The sequence below is a fragment of the Notamacropus eugenii genome, chromosome 4 (assembly GCF_028372415.1).
Source record: "Notamacropus eugenii isolate mMacEug1 chromosome 4, mMacEug1.pri_v2, whole genome shotgun sequence".
In the NCBI taxonomy this organism is placed as follows: domain Eukaryota; kingdom Metazoa; phylum Chordata; class Mammalia; order Diprotodontia; family Macropodidae; genus Notamacropus; species Notamacropus eugenii.
In genome coordinates, this window is record NC_092875.1 from 56,868,159 (window position 1) to 56,894,261 (window position 26,103).

Below are 26,103 nucleotides of genomic sequence, written 5' to 3' on the forward strand. Positions count from 1 at the left end.
CCAGCTGCCTGCCCCTCGTCTCAGCTTTTCTGATGAAGTTCAGATAGAAATAGTCCTGGGGCAAGTCACTATCCTGCTCTGACTCATTTATATTTAATTTTCTGTGGGTTATTGATGAGGTGGATAAAAAACAAACTGGTTTTTATAATCAGGTAATGAATGCCATGTTCTGTTGCCTCACTGAAAGCATCTTCAAATACGTTGCTGTTCTTGATGAAGAAATCCCAGTCACACCTGGGGTTGGTCTCAGTACGTCAACCACATCCTCTGAGGCCATAATGACCAACAAGCTGGCAGTGGCACTGAGCTTGAAGAGCTCATCCACACATAGGAGCAGCCCCTCCTAGAGTTTAACCTGGGCAGGGGGATTCAAGAGCCACCCATGAAAAAAAGTGCAGGTCATTGCCTCATAGCCAGGGAAGAAAGAGGGATTGGGTCTATCGGGGAATTCTCAGCTGGGAGGAGAAGAAGGGAAAGAGTCTGTTGAAAAAACGGAATTGCTCTATTACCAGCAATAGTAATTTTTATGAATTTCCCCATTTGTACAAATGTGTGGCTTACACACCTCTTGTCATAGAATCTCAGGTTGAAGAAAGGACCTGAGAAATCACGTAATCCACGTCATATCTGGGGAGGAAGCCCCTCTGTGACATTGTCCTACATGAGTATTAATACATCTCTACTCAAAGACTGAATGGGGTCTCTGCTACCTGAGGAGAGAGGCAGGGCATCCCACTTTGCGATGGGTCTAATAATCAAGAAAGGTTTTCTTCTATGGAACTGAAATTTGCCTGCCTATAATATGATAGCTCACATACACTAATCAAAATAAAACTAATCCACCTTTATGGCTGTCTACCTACTAATTACCATTTTCTCAACCCCCTGTACAATTTGTAATAGACTTTGGCACACGATCCTGTTGTCTTAACAAAGTGCTGCTTGTGTAAGTAATGGAACCATAGGACCACAGTAGGAAAAAAAGAAAAGAAAAAAGAAAAAAATGGGACTTTGAGCCAAAAGACTTTAGTCTGAGGCTGGACAGTCATATTCTAGGTCTAGGACCTTAGGTAAGTCATTCAACTTTTCTAAGCCTCACTTTTCACAACTCCAAGAAAAATAAATCATCATCATCCTCCTCAGTTTACTTTACTATTTCAGGGAGTTGGGAAGATCTAAGTTCAAATACTGCCTTAGACACTTACTAGCTGGCTACCTCTGGGCAAGTCACTCAACCTCTCTCAATCTCAGTTTTTCATCTGCTAAAGGAGGATAATTATAGCACCTACCTCCCAGGTTTGTTGTGAGGATAAAAAATGAGATAGCATAAGTAAAGTGCTTTTGTAAGTTTTAAAGTGCCACGTAAATACTGCCTATTGTTACTGTTATCATCATTATTATTATTTCATAAGTGTGGCCACCCCTCTCCATGATGCAGGTAGCAACCCCTCCACATCCTCAAAGGCAGTCTTCATGATCATCACCTGGTGAGTAGTCAGCCTTCTGACACTGGGTCTCCTCACCCTTAGCTTGGCCTCTCTGTCATTGGTCTCATACTTGAAGTTTTTCTAGCTTGGAGGGGCAGAATTTACCCTCCCCTAGCAGAAGCATTGTGGGTTTCACATTAGCTAGAATAAGGATAGTCAGGAGGGACCAAGTCCAGTGGACCCACTGCATAACATAGATTTCATCAGCCTATTTCCCTGCTTCCTATTTCCACCCCGAGCACTCTAGTACCACCCATTTTAATTATTGCAAATCATCCTCTAATAGGTCATTCTCTCCATGGTCTCTCCCTGTTCTGATCCATCTTTCGCAGGCTACCAGACTAATCATCCTTAGGTCTAGTACTGATCATGGCTCTCCCTTTCTCAAAACCCTTCAGAGGCTCAGTATTCCCAACTAAGGAAAGTTTAAAATCTTCCCTGCATTTGGGGTCCTCTCCAATCTCCCACCAATCCACTCTTTGAGCCTGAATTTCATACCACTCCTTTCCACACATGTTACTCTCCAGCCAAACTGCATTATTTGGGTTCCCGTGGCCACACTCTGTTTTCCCATCATTGTTCCTCTGCTTGCCCTGTATCTCTCTGCCTGGAATGTCCTCTGACTTGAACCTCTCTCTCTTGAATTCTTCCCCATCATTTAAATTTCAATCAAATGTCACATCCTCCAAGAATCCTCCCCTGCCCTCCCGGGTGCTGACCTTAACTGTCACGTAGTATTTTGTTCAGCACATATTCTAATGAACTCTGTCATCCTGTATTGTTTTGTATTTTTCCAAACATGTGTCAAGGCACCCTGAAGCCTTAAGGAGCCAGAGCTAGAATTGCTTAACATGCCCTGAGTTAGCTTTCAACATTAAGTAAAGTTTCCAAGGGAGATTAAAAACTTTAACCTATGGGGGTAAGCCAACATTGGAAGAACTAGTGATTGAGAATAATTAAAAAATTAGGGAGAAAGGTAGCAAGATATTTTTATTTCTTTAATCATTACTCTCATTGTACAATTTTTAAAAGAGTAATTACTAAGTACTTTACAGTATTGTTTTAATAAAAAAGTTCCTCTTTTATTTAAAAAATACGGATTGTAAAAGAACATGATGGTCTTTAATTCAGTTAATTCTATCTATGAGAAAATTAGTTATTTGGGCCATTCAGGAGACTTTAACAAACATTTATAAAGGGCCTTCTGTATACAATACACTCTGACAGGTGCTGAGGAGGCAAGAATGAAGTTACACACAGGTGCTAGCCACAAAGAGGCTGTCCTTGTCCAAAGTGCAGGAAATGTAAAATCCCCTAGAGGTCTAAGCTGGAAAAGTTAAGCCTAGAAAGGGACTGGGAATGTTGCCTTATCTTTTCCCACAACCAGCTGCCCTCCTTCCAGACAGTTTGGACCTATGTCACAAGCAGCCACCTGCAGCTTCATTTTATAAAGGAACACCTGCAGTGTTGGATTTGAATTTTTCCTTCTGGATGCCTGCCCCTACCACTGACCCAGAACGGCAGGAGAAAATCAGAGAACATACCAGGCACTCTTCTCTCCCTCCAAGAGTTACACAATGCAGCCAAAGACTGGGCTTTTCTGCCAAAGCAATCATTGGCTAATAACTTTAAGTGCTTAATAAATTATCCTAAGTTCTCAGTTGATGATCATATCTCACATTATTGCCATGTGCTATAGTTAGCTGGATGGTGCAAGAGTTAAAGCACTGGCCTGAACTTAGGAAGACCCAAGAGTAAATATGACTTCAGACACTGAGTAACTGTGTGATCTGAGCAAGTCAACCTTTTTGCAACTCAGTTTCTTTATCTGTAAAATGGGATATCTATAAAGAGCTTTACAAACCTTAAAGTTATTATTGTACTCTGAAATTTACAAAGCACTTTCCCCACCAACAACTCCCTATAAGGGAACTAGTGAGAGTATTATCCCCATTTTACAAACAGGAAAACTGAGACCTAGGGATAGGAAATCATTTGCCCAAAGTCACATGGGTATTGATGGGGAATGATGAATTTGGAAAGAGAACCCAAGTCTCCAGGCTTCAACATCAAATCTCTTACCTAATGAAAAAAAAACGTAAATAAAATAGTCCTTCAAAACAACTGAGAATGAAAACGTGGGGCAGCTAGGTGGTGTAGTAAATAGAACACTGACCTAGAGTCAGGAGGATCTGAGTTCTAATCTGGTCTCAGATACTTACTAGCTGTGTGATCCTGGGTAAGTCATTTAACTCTGATTGCTTCCCCTCCCCACCAAAAAAAAAAAACAACTAAAAATGAAAATAAATCTTTCCCATTTACAGATAGTTTTAATTTAATTTACTTCTCCTCCCTGTCTCATCACTGCTCTAACTCCCATCTACTGTCCATGGATTGGTTTAAGTTTCCCCTCATAATCTAACCCAAATGACTGGGTTGGCCAACAGTCTCTGCCTACCAATTCCTCTTATTCCTCTTTTCCTGGTTTTCAGTTCTCCCTCAGAGTTGGTCTGGAGAGCATCCACCCTCACAATCTTCTCCCCCTCCCAAGTGACACTTCTTTTCCAAATGACAGATTTGAAAAGAACAGAATTTTTACTTTATCTCTTTGGGCACACAGGTAGTTGTGTTGACACATAGCTCATGATGTGCTGGGCACTGTGCCAAAAGCTTTACAAATATTATCTCATTTGGTCCCCTGAGCAAACTGTCTGACCCCTCAGCAGTATTAAAATTCAGGGAAAGGACTAGGGCAGGAATAAATATATCTGGGAGCCATAAGCATAGAGATGATCATTAAACTCATGGGAGCTGGTGGGATTGCCAAGACAGAGAAAACAGAGACTGAAGCATAGAGCTTTGTGGGACTCCCACTGCTACAAAGCATGGTCTACATGATGAACCAGCAAAGGAGACAGAAAAGGAACAGTTAGACAAGCAAGAGGAAAACCAGAAGGGACTGGGGTTAGAAAAGTTCAGCAAAGACAAGAGAACCCAGAAGGAAAACATGGTGAAGGATAAAGTCTGAAAAAAGAGCATCTGATTTGGCAGTTGGGAGATTGCAATGTATGTAGCATCTATGTTGATTATCTCTCTACTATTATAAGCTTCTTACCTAGGGCCAGAAGTACGTTATCTAAACTTAATATTTGCAAAAGTACTCTGCACCCCTTAGTGGTAGGAGAAAATCAAAGAATGAAACAGATTTTGCTTTGTTCTGTTACACCCTGTATATCTGTCACAACCTGTAGCCACTGCAAGAGTTGGACACACCCTGCAATCACTATGGAACTTGTCACACCCTGAAATCTCTACTGAGTTTATCCTGCCTTGCCTTGAAGTCACTTGGGCAAGCAGAGGTTAACTCATAAATCCGCAGGGGCCATGAGCTCCTGCCCAGCTATGATTGTGGTTATGGGGCAGTCAGGAAGCTGAGCAATGGATAGAGCCATCTCATGCTCAAAGTCAAAGGACATGAAGTGGTCCAGGTTCTTGGATCATAAAGACTGAGTCAAGGTGAACACCAAATACTGAGATGCGAAAATGTGAAGTAAGGTCAGGGGGGAGAGGTTCAGAGGGTAAAGGTCAACAGAGCTGAAAGGAAGCTTGAGGTCTAATGAGAAGAGGAGAGTTGTTTGCCTACAGCTTATCCATGTATGTTGGCCCTCCTTGATCTACTGAGGCCACATCACTCTGCTTCTCATTCTCTCTTAAGAGGCCACTAACATGAAATTTCTGGGTTCTAATACATCTAACTTCTGATGGGTTTTCCCCTTAAGTAGCAGAAGGGAACATGCTATCATGTGCCAGCATGTCATTAAAAGGATGCTACAATGGAGCACACGTTGAACTCAGCATATTATCTTTCAATGGATGGCCCTGAGTTTGTTCCTCTCCACTGTCTTCTGACCATAGTTGGTCCTCAAATCTTCTTGCTCAGCTCAGTCCTGTCTCCATCTTCCTGTTCATTTGTGACTGTTCCCCTTCAGCATGATGACTCTGTCTTCTTCTACCTGGATTCTGACCATGAAATGACTTCAAAGAGTGTCACCTAACTATTCACACAGAAAAAAATTAAATGGATGAAGAATGTCTGCTGTGCAGATGATGACATGAAGTTAGATGGGCCTCTTGTAGAGTTCCTGCCAGGGGTGTGCTAGGGCTAGCTCATAGCAGCTCAGGAGAGTTGGTTGTTAAATTTTGTATGTGAGCACTTACACCTTGGAATTTGGCAAACACTATAAATCGTGACTTTGTTGTTTTGTTGGCTGTCTAAACTTAAGAAAGTTTTAAAGAATATGTCAAGAATGCAGCCTAAACTTACCAGTGTGTTGTGCACTTTCTTTTTCTTTTCTGGAGACCCAGGGATTAAACATTTACCAGCATACTACGGAGTTCATTGCAGACGCAGCAAATAGATCATGAACAGGAAAAGAACAGTGGATTGTAAATGCAGTTAGGAAACTACCAAGTTACTTGAATAACCTCAAGCTATACCTGAAAGGGAGGCCGGGGAAGCAGCAATACTGGTATTTTTCCAGTAAAGTTACAGAACCTTGAGTCATAAAACACTCCAGTCTCTGCAGAATTGAAGTTAGGGATTGCCCAAAGTATGATGGAGAGGCATATGACAGGTCCAAGCAATCTGCAACATGTTTAAAACAAAGAATTGCTCAGGAAACGGTGGTTAAAGGGTGACTTCAATTCATATGATTGGGGGGAGAAAAAATGGACTGGTCACAAAGTGAGAGTAAAGGATATTCAGTGAACTGCCCACATGTTCTGTTGATGTCAGGAGACCTCAAAGAAGGCCCCTAGCACACTAGAAAGACCTCCTATGGTGAATGTACAGGCAGGCAGGAATGGGTCACAATTAGCATCTTTGGAGGGAATGATCTCATCAAAGAGATCCTAATCTCTTTGGAGTATTGGAGTATTGATGCATTCTTGCCTAAGCTCTAGATGGTCAAGCTCTCATCAGCATCCTGCTCTTGCCTGTCGGGGGATCTCAATGGGTTGTAATCAGTAAGCACCGTATCAAACTTTACCACCAACATATAGTGTATCATGGGATATTGAGGCAGGAAACAGAATCATCAGATAAAACTAAGGGCTAAAACATCACACCATCAAACTCTAGAACTATAGATATGAAAAGGACCTTATAGAGGATCTAATCCGATTGTCTCATTTTATAGATGATGAATCAAAACCCCAGAGGTGACATAACTCATTTAAGATTGTGTAGCCAGTGGATTGCAGTTATGGGACTAGAACCCTTGATTGCTTTTGAGTTGAGCACATCTGCCTTTACATTCTTCCTTTAAAAGGACATCTGATGTCTGTGACAAAATCAGACTGATTATTTGGTAGCTAGGTGGTACAGTGGGCTTGGAATCAGGAAGGAGTTCAATCAATTGGTAAATATTTATTAAGTCCCTACTATGTGCCAGGCCCATTGGTAAGTGATGGGGATACAAAAGAGTCCATGCCCTCAAGGAGCTTACAATAGAATTGGGGAGACCATTACAAGCAGATTTATGCAAAGCAGGCAGCATACAGGATAAATGGGGAAAATTAACAAAGGGAACACAAGAGACTTAAGAGAAGGTTTCCAATAAAAAAAATGGAATTTTAGTTGGGACTTAAAGGAAGCTGGGGAGATCAGTAGCTGGAGTGAGGGAGGGAGAACATTCAGGGGGACCATCAGAGAAAATGCCCAGACTGAGAGATGGAATGTCTTGTTCGGGAAGCAGCCAGGAGGTCAATGGTACTGGTCTCAAGAGTTTGTGTGAGCGACTGAAGTGTAAGAAGGCTGGAGAGGTAAGAGGGGCCCAGGCTGTGAAGGGCTGCAAATGCCAAACACAGGATTTTGTATTTGACTCTGGAGGCAATAGGAAGCCACTGGGGTTTACTAAGTAGTGGGGTAACACGATCAGTCACACTTTAGAAAAATCACGTTGGTAGCTGAATGCAGGATAAATTGAAAGAGAGACCTGAAACTCTCAGACCCACCAGGGGCTATCACAATAGTTCAGGTGTGAGGTGGGGAGGGCTCACACCCAAGGTAGCGGCAGAGGAGGGATGGAAGTGAATTTGAGAGACATTGAGCAGGTGAAATTGACGGGCTTTGGCAACAGTTTGGATAATGGGGGTGAGAGATAGTGAGGAGTCCAGGATGAGTCTCAGGTCACAAACCTAGGGGAAAGTGGTGTTGCCTCAGACACTACTTAGCTGTGTGACCCTGAGCAAGTCACTTCACCTCCATTTACCTGTTTCCTCAGTGGCAAAATGAGGATAATAACCACATCTACCGCACAGGGTTCTTGTGAGGCTCATATGAGATATTTGTAAAGAGGCTGGTAAATAGTAGACACTGTATATAACTGTTCCTTTCCCTTCCTAACATAAAGGTTAGTTTATTTAACTGGTGGTTTCTGTTCTTTTTAGGGACTGTTGGTACTGGATCCTACCAAAGGACTAATTGTCAAACCTCTAGTTGCCAAAAAACATTATGTTTTTTCTTAACCCACAAGGTGGGGAGAACCAGATTCGCTCACTAGTAACAAAAGAAAATTAACATTATTTAACATCCCTCAAATTTTCATGTTCAAGGGATACTGATCCCTAGAACAAATTTGTGACACATATGAATTACTTGCATTCTGGTTGACATGCCTTCTCTCCTCTCCCCTCCCCCATCTGTCTCTTAACCAACTGTCAAATTAATCTTCCTTAAAGTAGAGGATTAACCATGTCCCTCAAAAACTTTCATTAGCTTCCTGTGGCATATGGGAAAAAATGCAAACTCAGCCTAGCATTTACGACTCCACAATCTGACTCCAATTTAACTTATCAGTTTTGTTTCACCCTACTTGCCTGCATGTACTCTATAGTCTAATCAAACTGGACTAGACACTTTCTAGTCCCATCTTGTTGTCTAACTCCATGAATCCTTGAGTGACACCTCCTCCATGAAGTCTTCCCCAATATTCCAACCCAGCCTCCACTCCTGACCCTGCCCAGTTGAAAGTAATCTCTCCCTCCTCAAATTTCCCTAGAATACTTCATATAAACTTTGTCATTTTCTGCTGTTCTGGCAAAAGCCACAGCTCACAATTAAGGGTTCTGGTCAGAGGAAATTGTATTTAGAAACACATGATTATGGGAGGAATCTCACTGAACTGAGCTTACAGTTGGTTTTTATACACCAAGAAAAACAAATTGCTTTTGTGTCCAGTTAGTTAGCCTTGAAAATCGAGCAGGGCAACCCATTTCCCTTTGTGGTTGGCCTTGGAAGCAGAGCATGGCAAACTTTTTCTGTGGGATGGGCTGGAGTAAACTCAGATTCTGAGAATTGTATGTGATTGATTGTTTTGCCTAATGTGGATGCCAATTCATGCTGAGAAGGAGGCACAAAGTCCTCATCTCTGTGCCTCCCCAGAGAAACTTTGGTAGTTTTGTTAAATTATGCCCATTTCTAATATCAAATTAGGAAAATCTAATATCAAATATCAAATTAGAGTAATTCTAATATCAAATTAGGGTAAATGGAGAATCAGCATGGGGTCATTGAAGGTAGGGAGTTAAGGAGAGAAGCTAAATGGTGTTGCCAGCCCTGGAATGGCAGAGAGCTATAGTCACACGTGGAAACTCCATGTCTGAAACAAGAAAAAACAATAAAGGAATAATGAATAGAAATTCATGCTTGGATGAGGTGGCAGACCTAAGACGAGATGCTTAAGTTAGGGAATCCAGGGAATAGCTCATGTCTTCAGTTGGCAAGCAGCGTAAAGAGGGCGAAATGCTCTGGATGGTAAGAAGAAACAGTTTCTATAACTCCAGATGCGGCAGGAGACACTGATCAGAGAACAGACTCCACCTTGTGAAGCAAAAGAAAGTCACCAAAGCGCTGCTAAGGCAATGAAGTTTCAGTCTGAGAGCACCATTAGCACTTTACAGGGGACTAGAGAGATTAAGCCTTACATGTTCACTAATCCCAAGGGATGTTATCAGCACTCAAAGAGCTGGTGGGAGGTGATGCTACTGGTGGTTAGCAGTGTTTTATGTGTGAGGTTATACAGGAAGAAAGAAAGGTCATGGGAAGGGATAAATGAGGAGAGATATTGCTCACCATGCAGGTATCAGAGAAGTCCCAGGACAGATGCTTATGTGGTCTTCATCCACAGTCAAAAAAAAAAGATGCTATTTGGTTAAATGGAATAGATTGCAGGAGGGTAGTATTCAGATAGGCTAACAGGTGAAGGCTAATGGGAGGAGGGAGAAAGCAGAACAATTGTACTGATGGGAGGTAAGGTTGGCAATAGGAAAGATGTGTGTGGTTAAGGTGTGACTTCTCCCTGTCTGCACTGTGTGCCATGTTCCCAAAGCATACAGCAAGTAACCTAAGAGGGATGAACTGAGCATGTCATAGATTGCCAGGAAGGAAGTGGAAATTAAAGTGGTTATACTCCAGAATAGTCTCCAAGGCATGTCAATGAGCTCTCTTGAACAGGAAGAGTGTTTGTTAGAAAAATCATGATTTAGTGAATCTGGGAGAAAAAGTCCATGCATCCAACTGTAGCATAGTATGTCAGCTAAATGGAAAAGAGATGAATTGTGTAAGACTTAACGGGTCACCAGAACATGTACAGCCCACATTTATTAAATAAGAAGCGTTGTTGGCCATCCAGAAAAGCTGAATGTCTGGCAATTAATAGGAGCTTTACCATGGTGGTTGATGTATGCAAGCACACCCAAAAAAACCCAAAAAACTCAGTTCACTACAGAGGTATACACCTGGATCAGGTTTAAGAAAACACTACCCATCCATCCCTTAGAAGTGACCATAGATCAGGTAATGAAATAAGCAGAGTAGCATGAAAAGAGAAAATAAATGGAGGTTGAGATTTATGTTGTACAACTAAATATGGAGTTCCCAAAAGCCAGACAGGATCACACATCAATCTGGGTATCTAATTTGGACATCACTGAGAATACTATGGTTAATGGCAGTTGTGCAGTCAGTGATAATGGAAGAGTCCTGCTCTCCCCTCAACTGTACATATGTATTTTCTAATTAGGTCGGAGGCTGCTGAGGGTGGGAGGGAGAAGAGGCAAGCTGGTGAGTTTGTTCTGGGTTGCTTTTTCCCTTGGTCCCAAGAGGGACCTTCCCTGCCTTGAAGAGGCAGAATTATCCAGATCCAAAGTGTGACATATGGGTCCTGATGCTCCTGACAGCAAGCAACAGTGTTGCTGATCAGCAGGTCTAGGAATGGACTCTTCCAGTGGAGCGTGAAAGGCATCTCCCTATTGATAGGCCTTCACTTACACTCATTCTCCTGGCCGAAGGTTGAGGCAGAGGAAATTAGGTAATCAGGGTGACTTCTGATAACTGTTGGTAAAGACACCTACTGTATTTCATTAGCATTTCCAGTGATACAGAAGAATTTCATCTTTTATTGGAAGTCTATTTGGTATGGAGGGATTGGAAGCCTAGCTGGCATTCACAGGGGGTATGCCATGAGAATATTATAGAGTATTAGGCTTTGCTTTCTATTTTCAGTATTCCTAATGTATATGAGCGCTATTGGATGAACATTAGGCAAGTTAGGGTCAGTTTCCTGCCAACTTGAGCTAAGCATGTTTGTATAACAGAATTTTTTGTGTTCTACGGCAATTCTGGGTGGTAGCTGTAGGCCAGCTGTTGCTGTATTTTAAATGCCATACATATATATAAGTGGTACAGTGGTTATACCTGGAGCCAGGAAGATCTTGGTTCAAATCTGGCTTCAGACCCTCACTCTGTGACCCTAAGCAAGTCACTTAACCCCAGTCTCAGTTTCCTCATCTGAAAAATGGAAATAATAACACTTACCTCTCAGGGTTATTGTGAGGATCAAATGAAATATAGTTTGTCAAATACTTTGCAAACCCTGAATTGCTACATAAATGCTAGTTATTATTATTAATGTAAAATGTGTGTCTATCATTGTCTAGTATATGCAGGTCATCTAAGTGTGGGAATATTAAGGAGTTTTTTTAGTAACAGAGATGGAGTCTCTATGAACACAAGGATGGTTCCCACCTATTCAGGGTACACGTCAATAACAAAAACATCTTTACAGGATTAACAGTTAGGTAACTCAATGAAATTGATTTACAACCTTACAAAAGGTACCCAAGGTAAGGGGTGGGCAGCAGGGGTGGGCCTTACATGCTAGTCACCCTGACCTTCCTCATAATCTCCATTATAGTCCTGGTGCATAGATTGTTGTGGTTGTGTTTGTCCTTCATTCTCAAAGAGGACCATGACATCAGGGAGATGATGGCATGACTTGCAGTTGACTTGGATGTGAGTGAGGGAGGACTATGCAAGATCACCAGCCTTACTTTCTCCTTCAGAGTCATCTGAGTCCAGTGGCCAGAAATATTCATCAAGATGACTGGAGATGGCCCAGGATGCAATGGGAGACCCTGGCCTTTTTAGACTTAAAGTCTTTTCACATTCTCATTTGAGTGAGGTAATGCCCATTCAGTGAATAAGACTCTTTAAGCAGTGAGTCAAGGGATGGCTCCTTTAATTAAAAAAAAAAAATCAAACTATTCTATTTAGCACTCACCAGTTGGCAGCCACTGAGTTTCCCTTTGCATGACAAATGGCTTGACTTGTCAACAAAGGTTTTTATAGGATCAAAGTGAGATCATGGGCAATATATAAATCAATTCACAACCCCAAGAGATTCCATCTCAACCCAATAAATTCCAATGCTTATAATTAAAGACAGATGCAACTGTCTTGAAATCAACATTAATACCAACAGGTATTGGGATTTGTTCATAGCAGTTGCATAATGTATGACAATTATTAGAGTTTATTCAGTAAGGCTCACGTTTCCATAGGGAAAATCTCCAAGTTCATTATTTAAATACAGTGTAGGAAGCTAATTTACCATATTAATAACTTTCCAAATGTTCTTGAGCTTTGTGAACTTCACTGCTTTCCCACACTATCAAACAAAATCTTTAATTAACTATCATTTTCACATTTTAATAATCTGCAAACAAATTTGCCAAAGTATCATATTCCTATCTGGTGGGAGGGAAGGGACAGGATCCAAATATGTTTAGGTAATCTATAAAAACAAGCCAATATTCAGGTGCATAAATTAATAAAGATCCATTCTTGTATTTTGTGAAAGGCAATCTAAAGTTTTAAGCCCCAAATACATTTTTCTAATTATCGTGTTCAGAGGCCCTCCAAATGTCCATTCCTTTCTGATTTTAGCTTTTAGGCTTCAAATTCAGCAAGATTTTCAGTCACTTCAACTGCCTTTTCTGTAGTTTATCAGCTATAAAGCGACATTTATTCTCCCTTCCTTTAGAGAACTTAGAAATAAAAGTCACTGACTTGAGATCATGATTAGTCAATACCTGTTTCACACTTAATTGTACTTTTATTTTTTTTCTATTTCTCAAGGTCACTTGTATTATTTATCAAAAACAAATTAACTCTTGATATAGTACACACACAAATGTATGCAATCATTACTCAGAGGGAGCAATATGTCCCCCAGATTAATGCTTTCACAATATAGCAATTACAGTATTCACATCAGAAAAGATTCAACCCCTTAAGGCTACATTTGCATCATACAACAGGCATCAACCCAAAATATTAATAGCACAGTTTTACATTTCTTTTCAAAATTATACTGCTTGGAATTTATAAATGTGGCATTAATAGAAAATAATCCTACAAACAAATAAAACATAGTGACATTACTCTGATAATAGTCCAGTTGAATATACCTCCAAATTATCTACATGGACAAAAACTTCATGCATATATCTCCTGATTTTGACGTTCTTTGCTATTGGCATTCAAAAGTTAGCACAGAGTATTGATCAGTTTTAATGTCAACATTGTCCATCAACTGCTATGCAAAAGGCAAGTCAACTATGTCATGGATAATAATCATGCTTAATTACTCTATCAAACTCAATGTCAATTTGGCTTAAATTACTCAATTTTGAGAGTGTTCCAAGACTGCAGTTTCCTTTTCCAAATCAACAGCAATATACAAGGATCTGTAAAACTAAGCATGAAATCATTAGAGCTCTTTCCAATTCCCTGAAGAGGAATTCAATGTAGATTCAATTTTGTTCCCTTTATAATGTGTAAAAGCTATTTCATGCTAAAGAGATAGAATGCCCTTCCCACTGGATTTCCATGCTACTTTATATAATATTTGTTTATTTTTCATCTATTAGATTAGATCACACATTGAGGGTATGGTCTATTGTCATATTTATTTTTGTGGAAGAATAGTATGCTGGGAATAAATAGTAAATGCTTAATAAATGTGGGCTGTGTTCAGTGATATAAACTGTTTTGCAATATAGAAGTATAAGTGGTTCCTACTATTTTATTATCAGCAGTTTCTGATTCCTTAGGGGTACCCATATTTCCATTTTGTGGATCCTTCTCAGCAGACACATCAGCTACATGAAACAAGACAACCACACAAGGGTATCAGAATTCCTCCTTCTGGGACTTTCAGAGAGGCCAGATCAACAGTGGCTCCTCTTTGGGCTCTTCCTGACCATGTACATGGTCACCATAATTGGAAACCTGCTCATCATCCTGGCTATTTATTATGACTCCCATCTCCACACTCCCATGTACTTCTTCCTTTCCAACTTGTCCTTGGTGGATCTCTGTCAGGCATCCACTACAATGCCTAAGATGTTGATCAATATTCTGACACACAGCAAGGCCATCTCCTATGCTGGCTGCCTAATGCAAATGTATTCTTTTCATTTGTTTGGAAACATGGACAGCTTTCTCCTTGCCGTCATGGCCTATGATCGTTTTGTAGCCATCTGCCACCCACTGCGCTATGCGACCATCATGAGCCCTCGGCTCTGCATTCTGCTTGTAGGAGGACTCTGGGGTATCACCAACCTCCAGTCAGTGGTGCACACCTCCCTGATGGCAAAGTTAACCTTTTGTGCAGACAACAAAATCCCCCACTTCTTCTGTGACCTCATGCCCCTGCTGAAGCTCTCCTGCTCTGAAACCCACATCAATGAGTTGGTGGTTTTAGTCTTTGGCATTTTCATGGGCATAAGCCCCCTGGTGTGCATCCTTCTCTCCTATATCTGCATTTTCTTTGCTGTTCTGAGGATTCCCTCTGCCGAAGGAAAACGGAAAGCTTTCTCCACCTGCGGCTCTCACCTCACTGTGGTCTTACTCTTTTATGGGGCCATTTTTGCTGTGTACCTGCAGCCCTCAGGACCCACCTCTCCAGAGAAGGACAAGGCAGCTGCCATGATGTGTGCAGTGGTCATACCGATGCTGAATCCCTTCATCTACAGCCTAAGAAATAGGGACATGAAGGGGGCTTTGAGGAAATTGGTCAGCAGAACATCATCCTCACAGTAATGGAGCCATAGACCTGGGGGGACAAGAAACCCATGTCTCCATGAGCACCATGAGACAATCAACCTGACAGGCAGCTTCCTATTTTTAACATTGGTCACTCATGTTGCTACAACTCAAGGTCTTAAGATAATTCACTTTAGTCATGCCTTGAAGATCACAGTGGAGAGTATCACATTTTAAGAGTGACATTGGCAAGTTGGAGAGCATCTAAGAAAGAACAACTGGGATCAGATGAAGGGACTAGGGATGCTTAGCCTGGAGAAGAAAGATCTAGTGAGACATGATGGTTTTGAGTGTCCAAGTCTACTATTCGAGTAGAAAAGGGCTTCCTGGAGACAGTATCTCAGGCTCTCAGTTAGATGGAACTTCAAAGGTCATCTAGTCCAAACCATGCAGAAGTACAAGAAGCATCTGTGATGTTATCAGCCTGTGGGAACTGAAATCCACCTATGTCTCAGTAGTTAAGTCTTGAGAAGTTATCAAAAGCTAAATGATTTGCACATGTTTATATAGTTAATAAGCATCAGAGGCAGGATTTTGACTCTTTGACCTTCCTACCTCCAAGTCTAGTACTCAATCCACTATACAACGTTGCCTCATACTTCAACAACAACAAAAACTTATTGAGCCACAAAGTGGCAGAGCTATTGTCGATCTGTATTGGTAGAAGGCATTTCTTCACTGGGAGTTCCGTAAGCCAGTGACCGGCAGCTCCAGTTCATTTTTTTTTAATCATCAACAAAAAAATCCCTATATGACGCTTTAGACATCTACCTGAAAAGCTCCAGTGCTGGAGAGCTCATCGTCTCCTGAGGCCACTCATTCCACTTTTGGACAGCTCTATCTATTAGAAAGTTGTTTCTTACATCAAGGGAGGAATCTATCTCTTTGAAATTTTCTCCCATTGTTTTCAGTTCTGCCCCTCTGGAGGTAAGAACAAGTGTAAACTCTCTTCAAATACTTGGAGACAACTATTATATCTGTTTGTGTCCCCATCTCATCCTCAAGTCTTCTCCAAGCTAAACATACCTTTGTGTATTTACAAACATTCCTTGTATGACCAGCCTTCAGTCCTCTAACCATTCTGGTTGCCCTCCTTGGGGTGTATCCCATTTGCCAATGACCTTCACAGAAAATTAATCACTAGAACAAAATACAACTGTGCAGGTTATATCTATTCAGTGCAGATTACAGTGCAGTGATCATCTCCCTAGTTCTAGATACCACTTCCCTATTAACACCTAAGAAAATGACCTATTGTGGGCAGTCATATCACACTCTGGGTTCACTAATCTTGCAGCCCACTAAAACCCCAGATGCTTTTTGGGTGTAACTCTTGTTCCAAGCACACTTCCCCCCTCATGTACTTCTGAAGTTTCATTTAACCCAGTGATCCTTGTTAAATTTTGTCTTATTACATCATTCTAGCCCAGTAGGTCTTTTGAAATACTGACTTTGTCACATAACATGTTATAGTGATCCATCCCAGCTCTGTGTTATTTGAAGAGCTGATGAATATGTCATCTGTGTTCTTATCCAAATCACTGTCAAAAAGGTTAAACACCACAAGCAGGTGGAAAGATCCCTGAGACACTCCACCAGAAACCTCCCTCCAAGGCAGGGCTTCTTACTTAACCTTCTGTCACGGACCCCTTTGGCAGCCTGGTGAACCATTTCTGGGAACAATGTATTTAAATGAATAAAATAAAATACAAATGTCTTTGTTCAATACAAATGTTCAGTGAGATAATATATGTAAAGTGCTTTGTGATACGTAGCATGAGCTATTATTATTTATTATAATATTTTAAAAGTTCCTGATCACTTAGGTCTGTATTTCCATTTCATGTATCTTTCCTAAAAGATATATTACAATTAATTACAAAGGAATTACAAAGGAAACTAGTTATACTGAAATGCAGGGTATGTATCTATATCTCTCTATATATCTATAGATATATACACTTTTTTTCAGTTCACAGACCCCAGATTAAGAACCACTGCTCTAAGATGACATTTCCTTTGAGTCTAATCATTCAATCAACTGCACCTCCACAAGATCTCTCCCTTTTGTCCCCTTCTCTCTTTTCTCACCGTAACCACCTTAGCTCAGGCCTTTCCAGTCTCTTACCTGGCCTACTCAAAGAGTCTCATCTTGTTCTTCTTATCTCAAATCTCTTCCTTAGCCAGTTTATACTCTACACATCTGCCAGAGCAATCTTCCTAAAGCATAAGCCCCATCACGTCACTCTTCTACTCAATCAGCTCTCATGGTTCCCTATCAGTTTGACAATCACATTCAAACTCCTCTGCTTAACATTTAAAGTTTTTTGTAACCCAGATACACATCTCCCCTTTACACACTCTATGGTCCAGCCAAATTGACTGCATGCATCCTAATGCATGATAACCTATTTCATGTTCCCATGCTTTTGCAAAAGCTGACTGTTCACCTGGAGTGCATTATCTCACCTCCATCTCTTAGAATAACTACTTTCCATCAAAGGTCAGCTCAAACATCACCTCCTACATAAAACCTTTCCTCTCTCACCTCCTACTCCTATTTCCTCTAGCTCTGAAATGACCTTGTATTTATTTCATAGCTATTTTGTGTATATTACATATATATGTATGTATATGTGTTCTCTCCCTTGACAGAATATAATTTCCTTACAAGCAGAGACTTGTACTTTAATTTAACTTCTGTCTCTGAATCTATCTAGTTCTTCACACTATCTGCAAGCAGTTAATAAATGCTTCCTAACTAATTAAATTACTGACTGATTGAGATATGGAGCTGGGACTGTGTATGAATCTACCTGGGGACTGTACCTCATGTATTTATTGATTCATTCTCCATACTAACAATCCTTTCTTTGTGGCATCTTGAGACTGACCAAACTGATGCCACCCTCCATCATCACAGAACCCTGAAGTCAGCTGGACTTTCTTCTTCCTCCCCTAATTTTATAATTCAATTTGCTTTTTTGCTTTTCTTTTTTCTTTCTTTTTTCCCCTATATCTGTGATATCCTTGCTATGAGTAATTCCCAGTGAAGGAACTCCCTCTACCAAAGCAGTTCAGCAATTTAAAAGCCTAGATAATTGCCAAGAGCACTGAGAGGTTATGTCATTTACCCAGGATGTGTCACAGGCAGAATCGGAACACCACTCTTCCTGACTCAAGGATGCCTCTCCACCAAGATGTTAGCTAAAGATCAGCTTCCTTCTTCCCTTGTCTTATACTCAGGCCTTTCCAAACAGCACCCCAGGTTGACTGCCACCATCTACCATCTCTGCAGGATGCTGAATTCTACTGGGAAAAGCCACCGCAAATGTGTTCTCTGCTTTACTGCCAGACATACAACAGAGCTTTTATTCTTTCGAATCTCTATTGCATTCCCCATCATCTCCACTCCAATCACTTACACCAAACTTCTTTGCCTTCCTTTCAATAGATGGCTTACTATCTTATTTTACTGAAAAGATAGAGGTCTTCTGCCATGAGGTCTCTCTTCCCCATGCCTCGCACCTCAAAGTCCCTTGACATCACCTCTCTCTTTTACTGTCTTATCTGAAGAAGAGGGGTCCTTTCTCCTTACCAGGGTCAGCCCTACTACATGTGTCCTTGATCACGTCCTTCCACTCATTTCTCCTGGGAGCTTGCCTCTTCCATTAGAGAGCTGCTGTCCTCCACATCCTCCAGGAAAGAAGTGGAGTCACTCAAACCTATCTCCTCAGTGCCTTTGTCTGGGGTTGCTCAGTGAGGGCTTTGGGATAAGAAGGGAAACACTTTGTTCCTCCACAGGGACTCAGGTTCTGCCAGACTTAGGTCCACCTCAACTGTCAATTCAATGGAGCTCTGAGCCCAGCCTAGACACTACCTTAATTCAGATAGAAATTAGACCGATTCACATGTCAGCCCCAGGAGTGAATGTAAACCTAAGCCCAGTCATCACCCCTTGGTTCAGCATAGCCCTGAGTCTTAGCCTAATCAAGAACCCAACCCAGAGCTCAGTCCAAGCAAATTCAGTCTGCTACAGCCCAACCTTGCCCTGGATCCTAATAAAGAGGCCACACAGTACAGTAAGGAAATCACTGGACTCAAAGTCTGGAAAGCCTGAATTCCAATCTTGCCTCTAACAATTACTAGCTATGAGCCTCTGGACAAGTCATCTAATGTTGGTGAGAATCACTTTCTTCATCCATAAAATGAGGATAAAACATCACCTGTACAACCTACATCACAGGGTAATTGTGAGGACCAAATTAAATTATGCACACACAGTACTTTGTGAAGCTAACAGTGCTAGAGAAATATTAGCTATTCTGATAAAGAGGACTCCCATCTTGATCAGAGCAGCCTCAACCACACTACATAGCACCCTACTTAACAATCACATCCTCCAAGGCTATACAAATCACTAGCTGGCTGGCATTAGCACCAAGCTCCAATTGCCCATCTCATGTACATTAGGCAGCACCTCATGTAGGGTCAACATTTATGTAGTGGGCACTGTGATAAGCACTAGGGATACAAAGACCTCCTACTCTAGGCGGTCACAGACCAACAGAAAAGACAACATGCAAACAATGATGTACAGCTATAAACAGGATCATAGGGAAGGCTCTTAGAATTAAGGGAGATCAAGAAAAACTTCCTAGAGAAGGTGGAATTTTACTTAAGACTTGAAGAAAGCCAAGAAGAAGAAATGAAGAAGGAAAGTATTCCAAGCATAAAGGACAGACAGACAAGGAAAATGCCCAGAGTCAGAAGACAGGGTATTTTGTTCAAGGAAGAGCAAGAACACTAGTGTCACTGGCTCACAGAGTAAGTGGTGGTAAGAAGATCAAAAAAGGTAGGTGGATGGAGGGGTTCTGAATACTAGATTATTTTATATTTGATCCTTGAGAGGAATCATTGGAATTTGTTGAGGGGTGTGTGTGTGTGTGTGTGTGTGACAAAGGGAGAGAGAGACAGAGAGACAGAGAGAGAGAGACAGAGAGAGAGAGAGAGAGATATGGTCATATCTGTACTTTGGGAAAACCACTTTCACAATTAAGTAGAGGATAGACTGGAAAGGGAAGAAACTTGAGGCAGGAGGACCCACCAAAAGGTTATTGTAGCCATTTCCCAATAGATAAATGGTTAAAGGATGTCAACAAACAATTCTCAAAAGAAGAACTGCAAAGTATTCATAACCACATGAAAAAATGCTGTAAATCACTAATAAGAGAAATGAAAATCAGAACAACCTTGAGATTTTACCTTCTACCTGATCTGCACAACCTGCAGACCACCAAAAGATTTCTTCTGCATACAAAGGATGTTTTCCTCTACATTTTTCACAGGCTGCCCAAAATCCTTTGGCAGGCCTCAGGTTGTACAAGCCTTGCTTTATATCCTGCAAATTGAAAAAAATGACAAAAAAATGATAGGTCAATGTTGGAGGAATGGTGGATACTTAGGCACACTAATATATTGTTGGTGGAGATGTAAAATGGTATAATTATTTTGGAAAACAATTTAGAATTATGCAAAGAAAAGTGATTTTGAACCCTTTAGATCACAGATTTCATTATTAGGCTTGTACCCCAAAGAATATATTGATAAGAAAAAAGTTTCCATATACTCCAAAGTATTTATAGCAACATTTTTTGTGATAACTAAGAATTACAAACAAAGCTGGTACCCATCAATCAATTGGGGAATGGTTAAACAAATTTTAGTATATGAACAAGATGGAATGCTATTGCAAGAAATGATATGTGACAAATACAGAGAAGCAAGGAAAAATCTATATGAACTGATGCAAAGTGAAGTAAACAGAACCAAGGAAACAATATACACAGTAATCACAAAAATTTAAATCAACGTTAAATTAAATGGAAAAAACATACACCAAAAAAAATTAAAAATAAATGTAACAAAATTATAAAGATCAGGTGAGACATGAAGAAACATGAGAAGATATCCCCAACTTAAGGCTTGGTGGAAGTGGGAGGTCCACAGGTGTCACACATTGCACATTTTCAGACTTTCTCAATGTGTAAATCAGTTGTATTGTCTTTTGTTCCTTTTTTTAAAAAAAAAATACTATTTGTCATTTGGGATTGCTCCCTAGAAGGAAAAGGAGGAAAGGGAAGCAGACATGGGATGCAGGATGACATAAGAAACAGAAAACATCAATAATTTTTTTTGAGGTATAAAGTGATGAGTGCCCGCACCAGAGTAGTAGCAGTGTAGAGGAGAGAAGGAGGCATATTGAAATATGTTACTAAAGTCAAATCAAAGGCCTCTGACACAGTTGTACATGGGGGAGGGGAGCTGAGAGAACAAGGAGTCTGGATATTAAATATCCTGGGTGACTTTACAAGAACAGGAAAGTTAGAAAGAGAAGTTTAAAGGGAAAAGATAAGTTTATTTGGGGCATGTTGAGTTTAAGATGTCTACAGGACAGCCAATTCAAGATGCCCAACAGGCAGTTGGAGATTTGAGTCTGGAGGTCAGCAGAGATGATAAGGCAGGATAAGTAAATTTGAGAATCATCAGCAAAGAGTTGGTCATACATGGGAGCCAATGAGATCACCAGATAAAAGTGTCTAAATGGAGATTGCCAAAGTAGGCCATACCACTCCCGGGGGTGCTGCAATGAACAGGCATTTGGGAGGGCAGTAGTAGTCTCAGGTGCAATTGAGAGGGCATTGAATTAAAATAAGAGGGGAGGGTGGAAGCATAAGGAAAGAAGATAAGAGAAGAAAATTTGAAAAATCATTTGTACATGTTTTATCTCTTGTCTAACAGAGTTAAAGTCATGGTGATGACATTATTTTTCAAATAAACACACAAAATACAAGTTACAACCATCAGTGATTAAGTCCACTGACAGATCTTAACAAGCAAGTGTTGGCAGTCAATGAGGGCCCAGTCTTTAGAGTTGAGAGTATGTGAAAGTGCTCTGCCTACTGCCTATTCACTTGGAGGTCTGGTGAGCCTGCTTCTGGAAATGCCTGGCATGAGGTGGGGCAGGGAGAGGGAAGGGTGCTCCCCAATTCAGCATACTCATAGGTATCTTGTTTCCTGGGTTCATTGAGGTGGTGACAAAACCCCTTTTTAACTTTTTAACAGCGAGTATGCATACAAAAGTTTCAAGCAAAGGACACCAATCTCTCTTCTTGATGCAGATAATCGATGATAGAGCTCTGGGCCTAGAGTCAGGAAGATCTGAGTTCAAATCTAGCCTCAATCACAGTCATGTGACCCTGAGCAAATCATTTCACCTCTTTTTACCTCAGTTTCCTCAATTGTAAAATAAGGATAATAATAGCACCCCTCTCCCAGGGTTAATATCTGTAAAGAGCTGGGAGTCAGCTTACTCCCCCTTCAAGGATGTCTGGCACATAGTAGGTGCTATATAAATGTTCATCCCATTCTTTCTCACCCCCACCCCTAGGTCTTGCCTGAATTGCTGAATTGCCTGCTCTGGATTGCTGTGTGGGGCCACCTCTTGTCATGGTCCTTCTGTCTCCTCTGTCCTGATCTGAGGCAACTCAATATCAGAGAGAGAATGGACCAAGATGCAACCTGTGAATTTCTAAATTTCAAAATGTCCCATCACAAGTCCAGCAAGTGGAGGTAATAACAGAGTGTGATCATAAGCATAGTAGCTACACCTAGTGAGGAGTCCAGTAAGCAGAACGAAAGCCCCCAAACTCCTTGCCTGCCTCTACCATGCCCAGAACTGAACCAGGTGGGAGCTCATGTTTTGTTAACAACCATTTCTAAGTTGGAGTCCACTCTCACAAAGAACCAAATTGGGGTGTAGAGGTAAGAATGTATCCTCATTTGTGCTGTTTTTCTATTTCGATCCCTGCCTTACCATCTCAGTAAATATTCACTTTGTAAAAGCTAGTTGATGTCAATTGGTTTGTTGATATCGGGGAGACTTTTTACTGATCAACTGATAATCAGGAGAGGAAACACAATAGACGGAGGCTTGTAAGAAAGAATACTAGAGGAATCACTCCCTCCCTCTCCCCCAACTCCACAGTTACCTGATCTGCTAATGTGAATAGGGGTTGAGAGAGTGAACCTGGAAACTATGCTACATCAGCAATAATAATCATGAATACTCATGAACAATTTGAGCAAATCTCATTCTTAGCCAATACCTACTATCTCTGGATCTCATTTAGAAGGAACCTCAGAAATCACATAATTCAAATCAGATCTGGGCAGGACTCCTCTACACAACATATCCACGAGATCTCTACCTAGCTTCTATTCAAAGACCTGAAGTGATAGAGGAAGCAGAGCTCTCCACTTCAGGATGAATCTGATCATGAAGAATGCTCTTTTTTCTTGTTTTTGAGTTGAAATCTGTATACATATAATAACCATTCCTTTTTCCAAGGTCTAGATCTTGAGGCTCCCTTTTAGGGAGTCACCTTTTAGGCTCCCCACCCTTCGATTACCAATTTCTCAACCCCCTACACAGCTTGTGATGAATATTGGCACACAATCCTATTGTCTTAACAAAGTGCCTCTTGTGCAAGCAAATATTGGGCTGTAGTGGGAAAAGCTTTGGACCAAAAGACTTTGGTTTGAGTCTTGACTCTGTGTCATTCTGGGTCTAAGAACTTGGGCAAGTCCATTAATTTTTCTGTGCCTCACTTTTCACAGCTGCAAAAAGAATCCATCAGCATCAATGACTTATTTAGTATTTCATGGAGTCAAGAAAATGAGTTCAAATCCTGCCTCAGATACTTACTGTGTGATCTTAGGCAATCACTCACCCTCTCTAAACTTCAAGTTGCTTATCTGTAAAATGGGAATAGTAACAGCACCAACCTTCCAGGATTGTGGTGAGGATAAAAATGAGATAATATTTATTAAAATGCTTAACATATATTAATTATTGTTGTAATTATAGATTCATTAATACATACACTCCTCTTCACTGCTGCAGACAGCAACCCTTCCATACTCTAAGATGTGGTCTTCACAACTTACGAGTGGCCAGCCTTCTGGCGACAGGCTTCCTTACCTTTGGCTTGGTCCCTCTGTCACTGGCCTCATACATGAAACTGTTCCAGCTTTATAGGATCTATCAGAACTTCTTCTCCAAAAAAGGCTGGGGGATACACTCAGATTTCATATCTGCCAGACTACGAAAGTTAATACCTTTGTAAAAGGTGGATATCAGTTGGTCAGGGACCAACTCCTGTGCATGACATCCATTTCTCCAGTCAATTTCTCTGCTTCCTATTTCCACCCTCAGAACTCTAGGATCATCCACTTGAATCATTGTAATCATCTCCTACTAGGCCTTTCTACATACATTCTCTCCCCTCTGATCCATTTTTCATAGCTACCAGACCAATCATCCTTAGGTTCAGACCTGATCATGAACCCCCCTTACTCAAAACCCTTCCATGGCTCAGTATTCCCAACTGAGCAAAGTTTAAAATCCTTTCCTCTGCATTCATTCCCCAATCTCTTGCTACCCTACCCTTTGAGTTCGATATTTCATGGTACTTTATTCCATGAATTGTGTTGTTGCCAAACTGTATTGCTGATGTCCCCATGCACAGATATTGTTTTCCCATCACTGCTCCTTTGCTCACCGTTTCCCTCTGCTTGGAATGTCTTCTGACCTCAACCCCTCTCTCTTGAATTCCTACTCATCATTTAAATCTCAACTGAAAAGCCTCTCATTCTTCCCTCCTCCATTTCGTAAAGACCTTAAATCCTGCATCATATCTGGTTTTGTACCATTTTGATGAACTTGATCGCACACTATTTTGAATTACAGTTATTTATGTATGTGTTAAATCCCCCTATAAAAAGTGTAAACTCCATGAAGGCAGGAGCAATATTTTAGTTTTAACCTTACAACTTCCCCATTGCCTAGCACGGAGATTGCTAAACAAATGTTTGTTGAATTTAATTTTGTTGGAACTTGAAATGTGATCTTAATCAGGAGCCAGATCATGAGAACTAAGAGATCTGTAGTCATTATTATGGGGTGTGGTAATTTCTAGAGATTTGATGGGAGATGGATAAAGTAGAATGACTCTACAACTAACTGCTAGGGGAAAAAAACTGATAGGTAGATTGAAATATAATCTTACATATTTGGAAGGGACCAGAGAGGTCTCCCAAGTTCTGCCTCCTTCCCAATGTAGGAAACTAACATATAAAAACACACCTTGGTTTTTATCTTATTCCTTTCCTCCTCTGCTCTACCAGGAGAAGGAAAGAAAGCACAGATGGATCAATAAAAAGAACATTAACAACCAGATTGTTCAGGAGAGGGCAAATCCAGGCTAACTTCCCAACAATAACTTGGAAGGAGCCAGTTTGAAAAGTTAACAAGATGGATGGGGAGAAAATTTGGAACTCAAAATCCTGTGGAAATGAATGTTGAAAACTAAAAATAAATTAATTAATAATAAAAAGAAAAGTTAAAAAGATCAAAGGCTGAACTTTGATACCAAGGAATTGATTCAATGTTTCGATTTTGACATTTGATACCAAAATATTTGATTCAAATACGTATTTTGATACCAAGATGCCCTGAAGCCCCAAGGATGCAAAGCTGGAGTTGTATATGTGCCTCAAATTTAAAATTACATTTTACACATAATTTACCTTGGAGGAAAGCCAGAATTGAACTGAATAATGACTTAGAACAATTAAGATTAAGGAGAAAGATACCTAGATGTTTACGTTACTTTGATTTGTTTTCGTTGTGCAATTTTCAAAATGGTAATTAGCAATTGCTATATTAGCATTCAATTAGAATAAATTTATACTAACCATATTTAATTAGCATAAATATATGCTGTATAGCTATATATATAAAGTTCTTTTACTTTTAAAAAACCTAGTGGAAAAGAACAGAATGGTCTTTAATTCAATTAATTCCGTCGGTGGGAAATTGAGTTATTTGGGACATTCAAGTGAATTCAGCTACCATTTATGATGAGCCTTCTACATACAACAGTCAGTAACACTGGGGAGGCAAAGATGAAGCTAGCCACAGACCTCAGCCACAAGGGGGCTCCAAGGCCACAGCCCAATCCCACCATCCTCATCTGAAATGCAGGGACAGTACCTAGGAGGAAATCTAAATATCCCGATTGGCCAGCCACTTGTCCTAGAAAG

General features: G+C 40.6%; 1 protein-coding gene and 1 long non-coding RNA gene across 2 annotated transcripts in view; one reads left to right on the forward strand and one right to left on the reverse strand.

Moving 5' to 3' along the window:
- Nucleotides 1-26,103, reverse strand: part of LOC140499565 (uncharacterized) — a 57,214-nt gene that overhangs the window by 19,135 nt on the left and 11,976 nt on the right. The window contains exon 2 of the long non-coding RNA XR_011965482.1: nt 20,203-20,338. This is a non-coding gene — a long non-coding RNA (uncharacterized lncRNA). The remainder of the gene's footprint in view (nt 1-20,202; nt 20,339-26,103) is intronic.
- On the forward strand, nt 13,973-14,934 carry OR1I1 (olfactory receptor family 1 subfamily I member 1). Its single transcript, XM_072601158.1, has one exon. It carries the CDS (start codon nt 13,996-13,998, stop codon nt 14,932-14,934), a length of 939 nt encoding a protein of 312 aa, XP_072457259.1. The 5' UTR covers nt 13,973-13,995.

Coding starts and splice junctions, on each gene's coding strand:
- OR1I1 (XM_072601158.1), top strand. CDS start 13,996: ATGAAACAAGACAACCACACAAGGGTATCAGAATTCCTCCTTCTGGGA.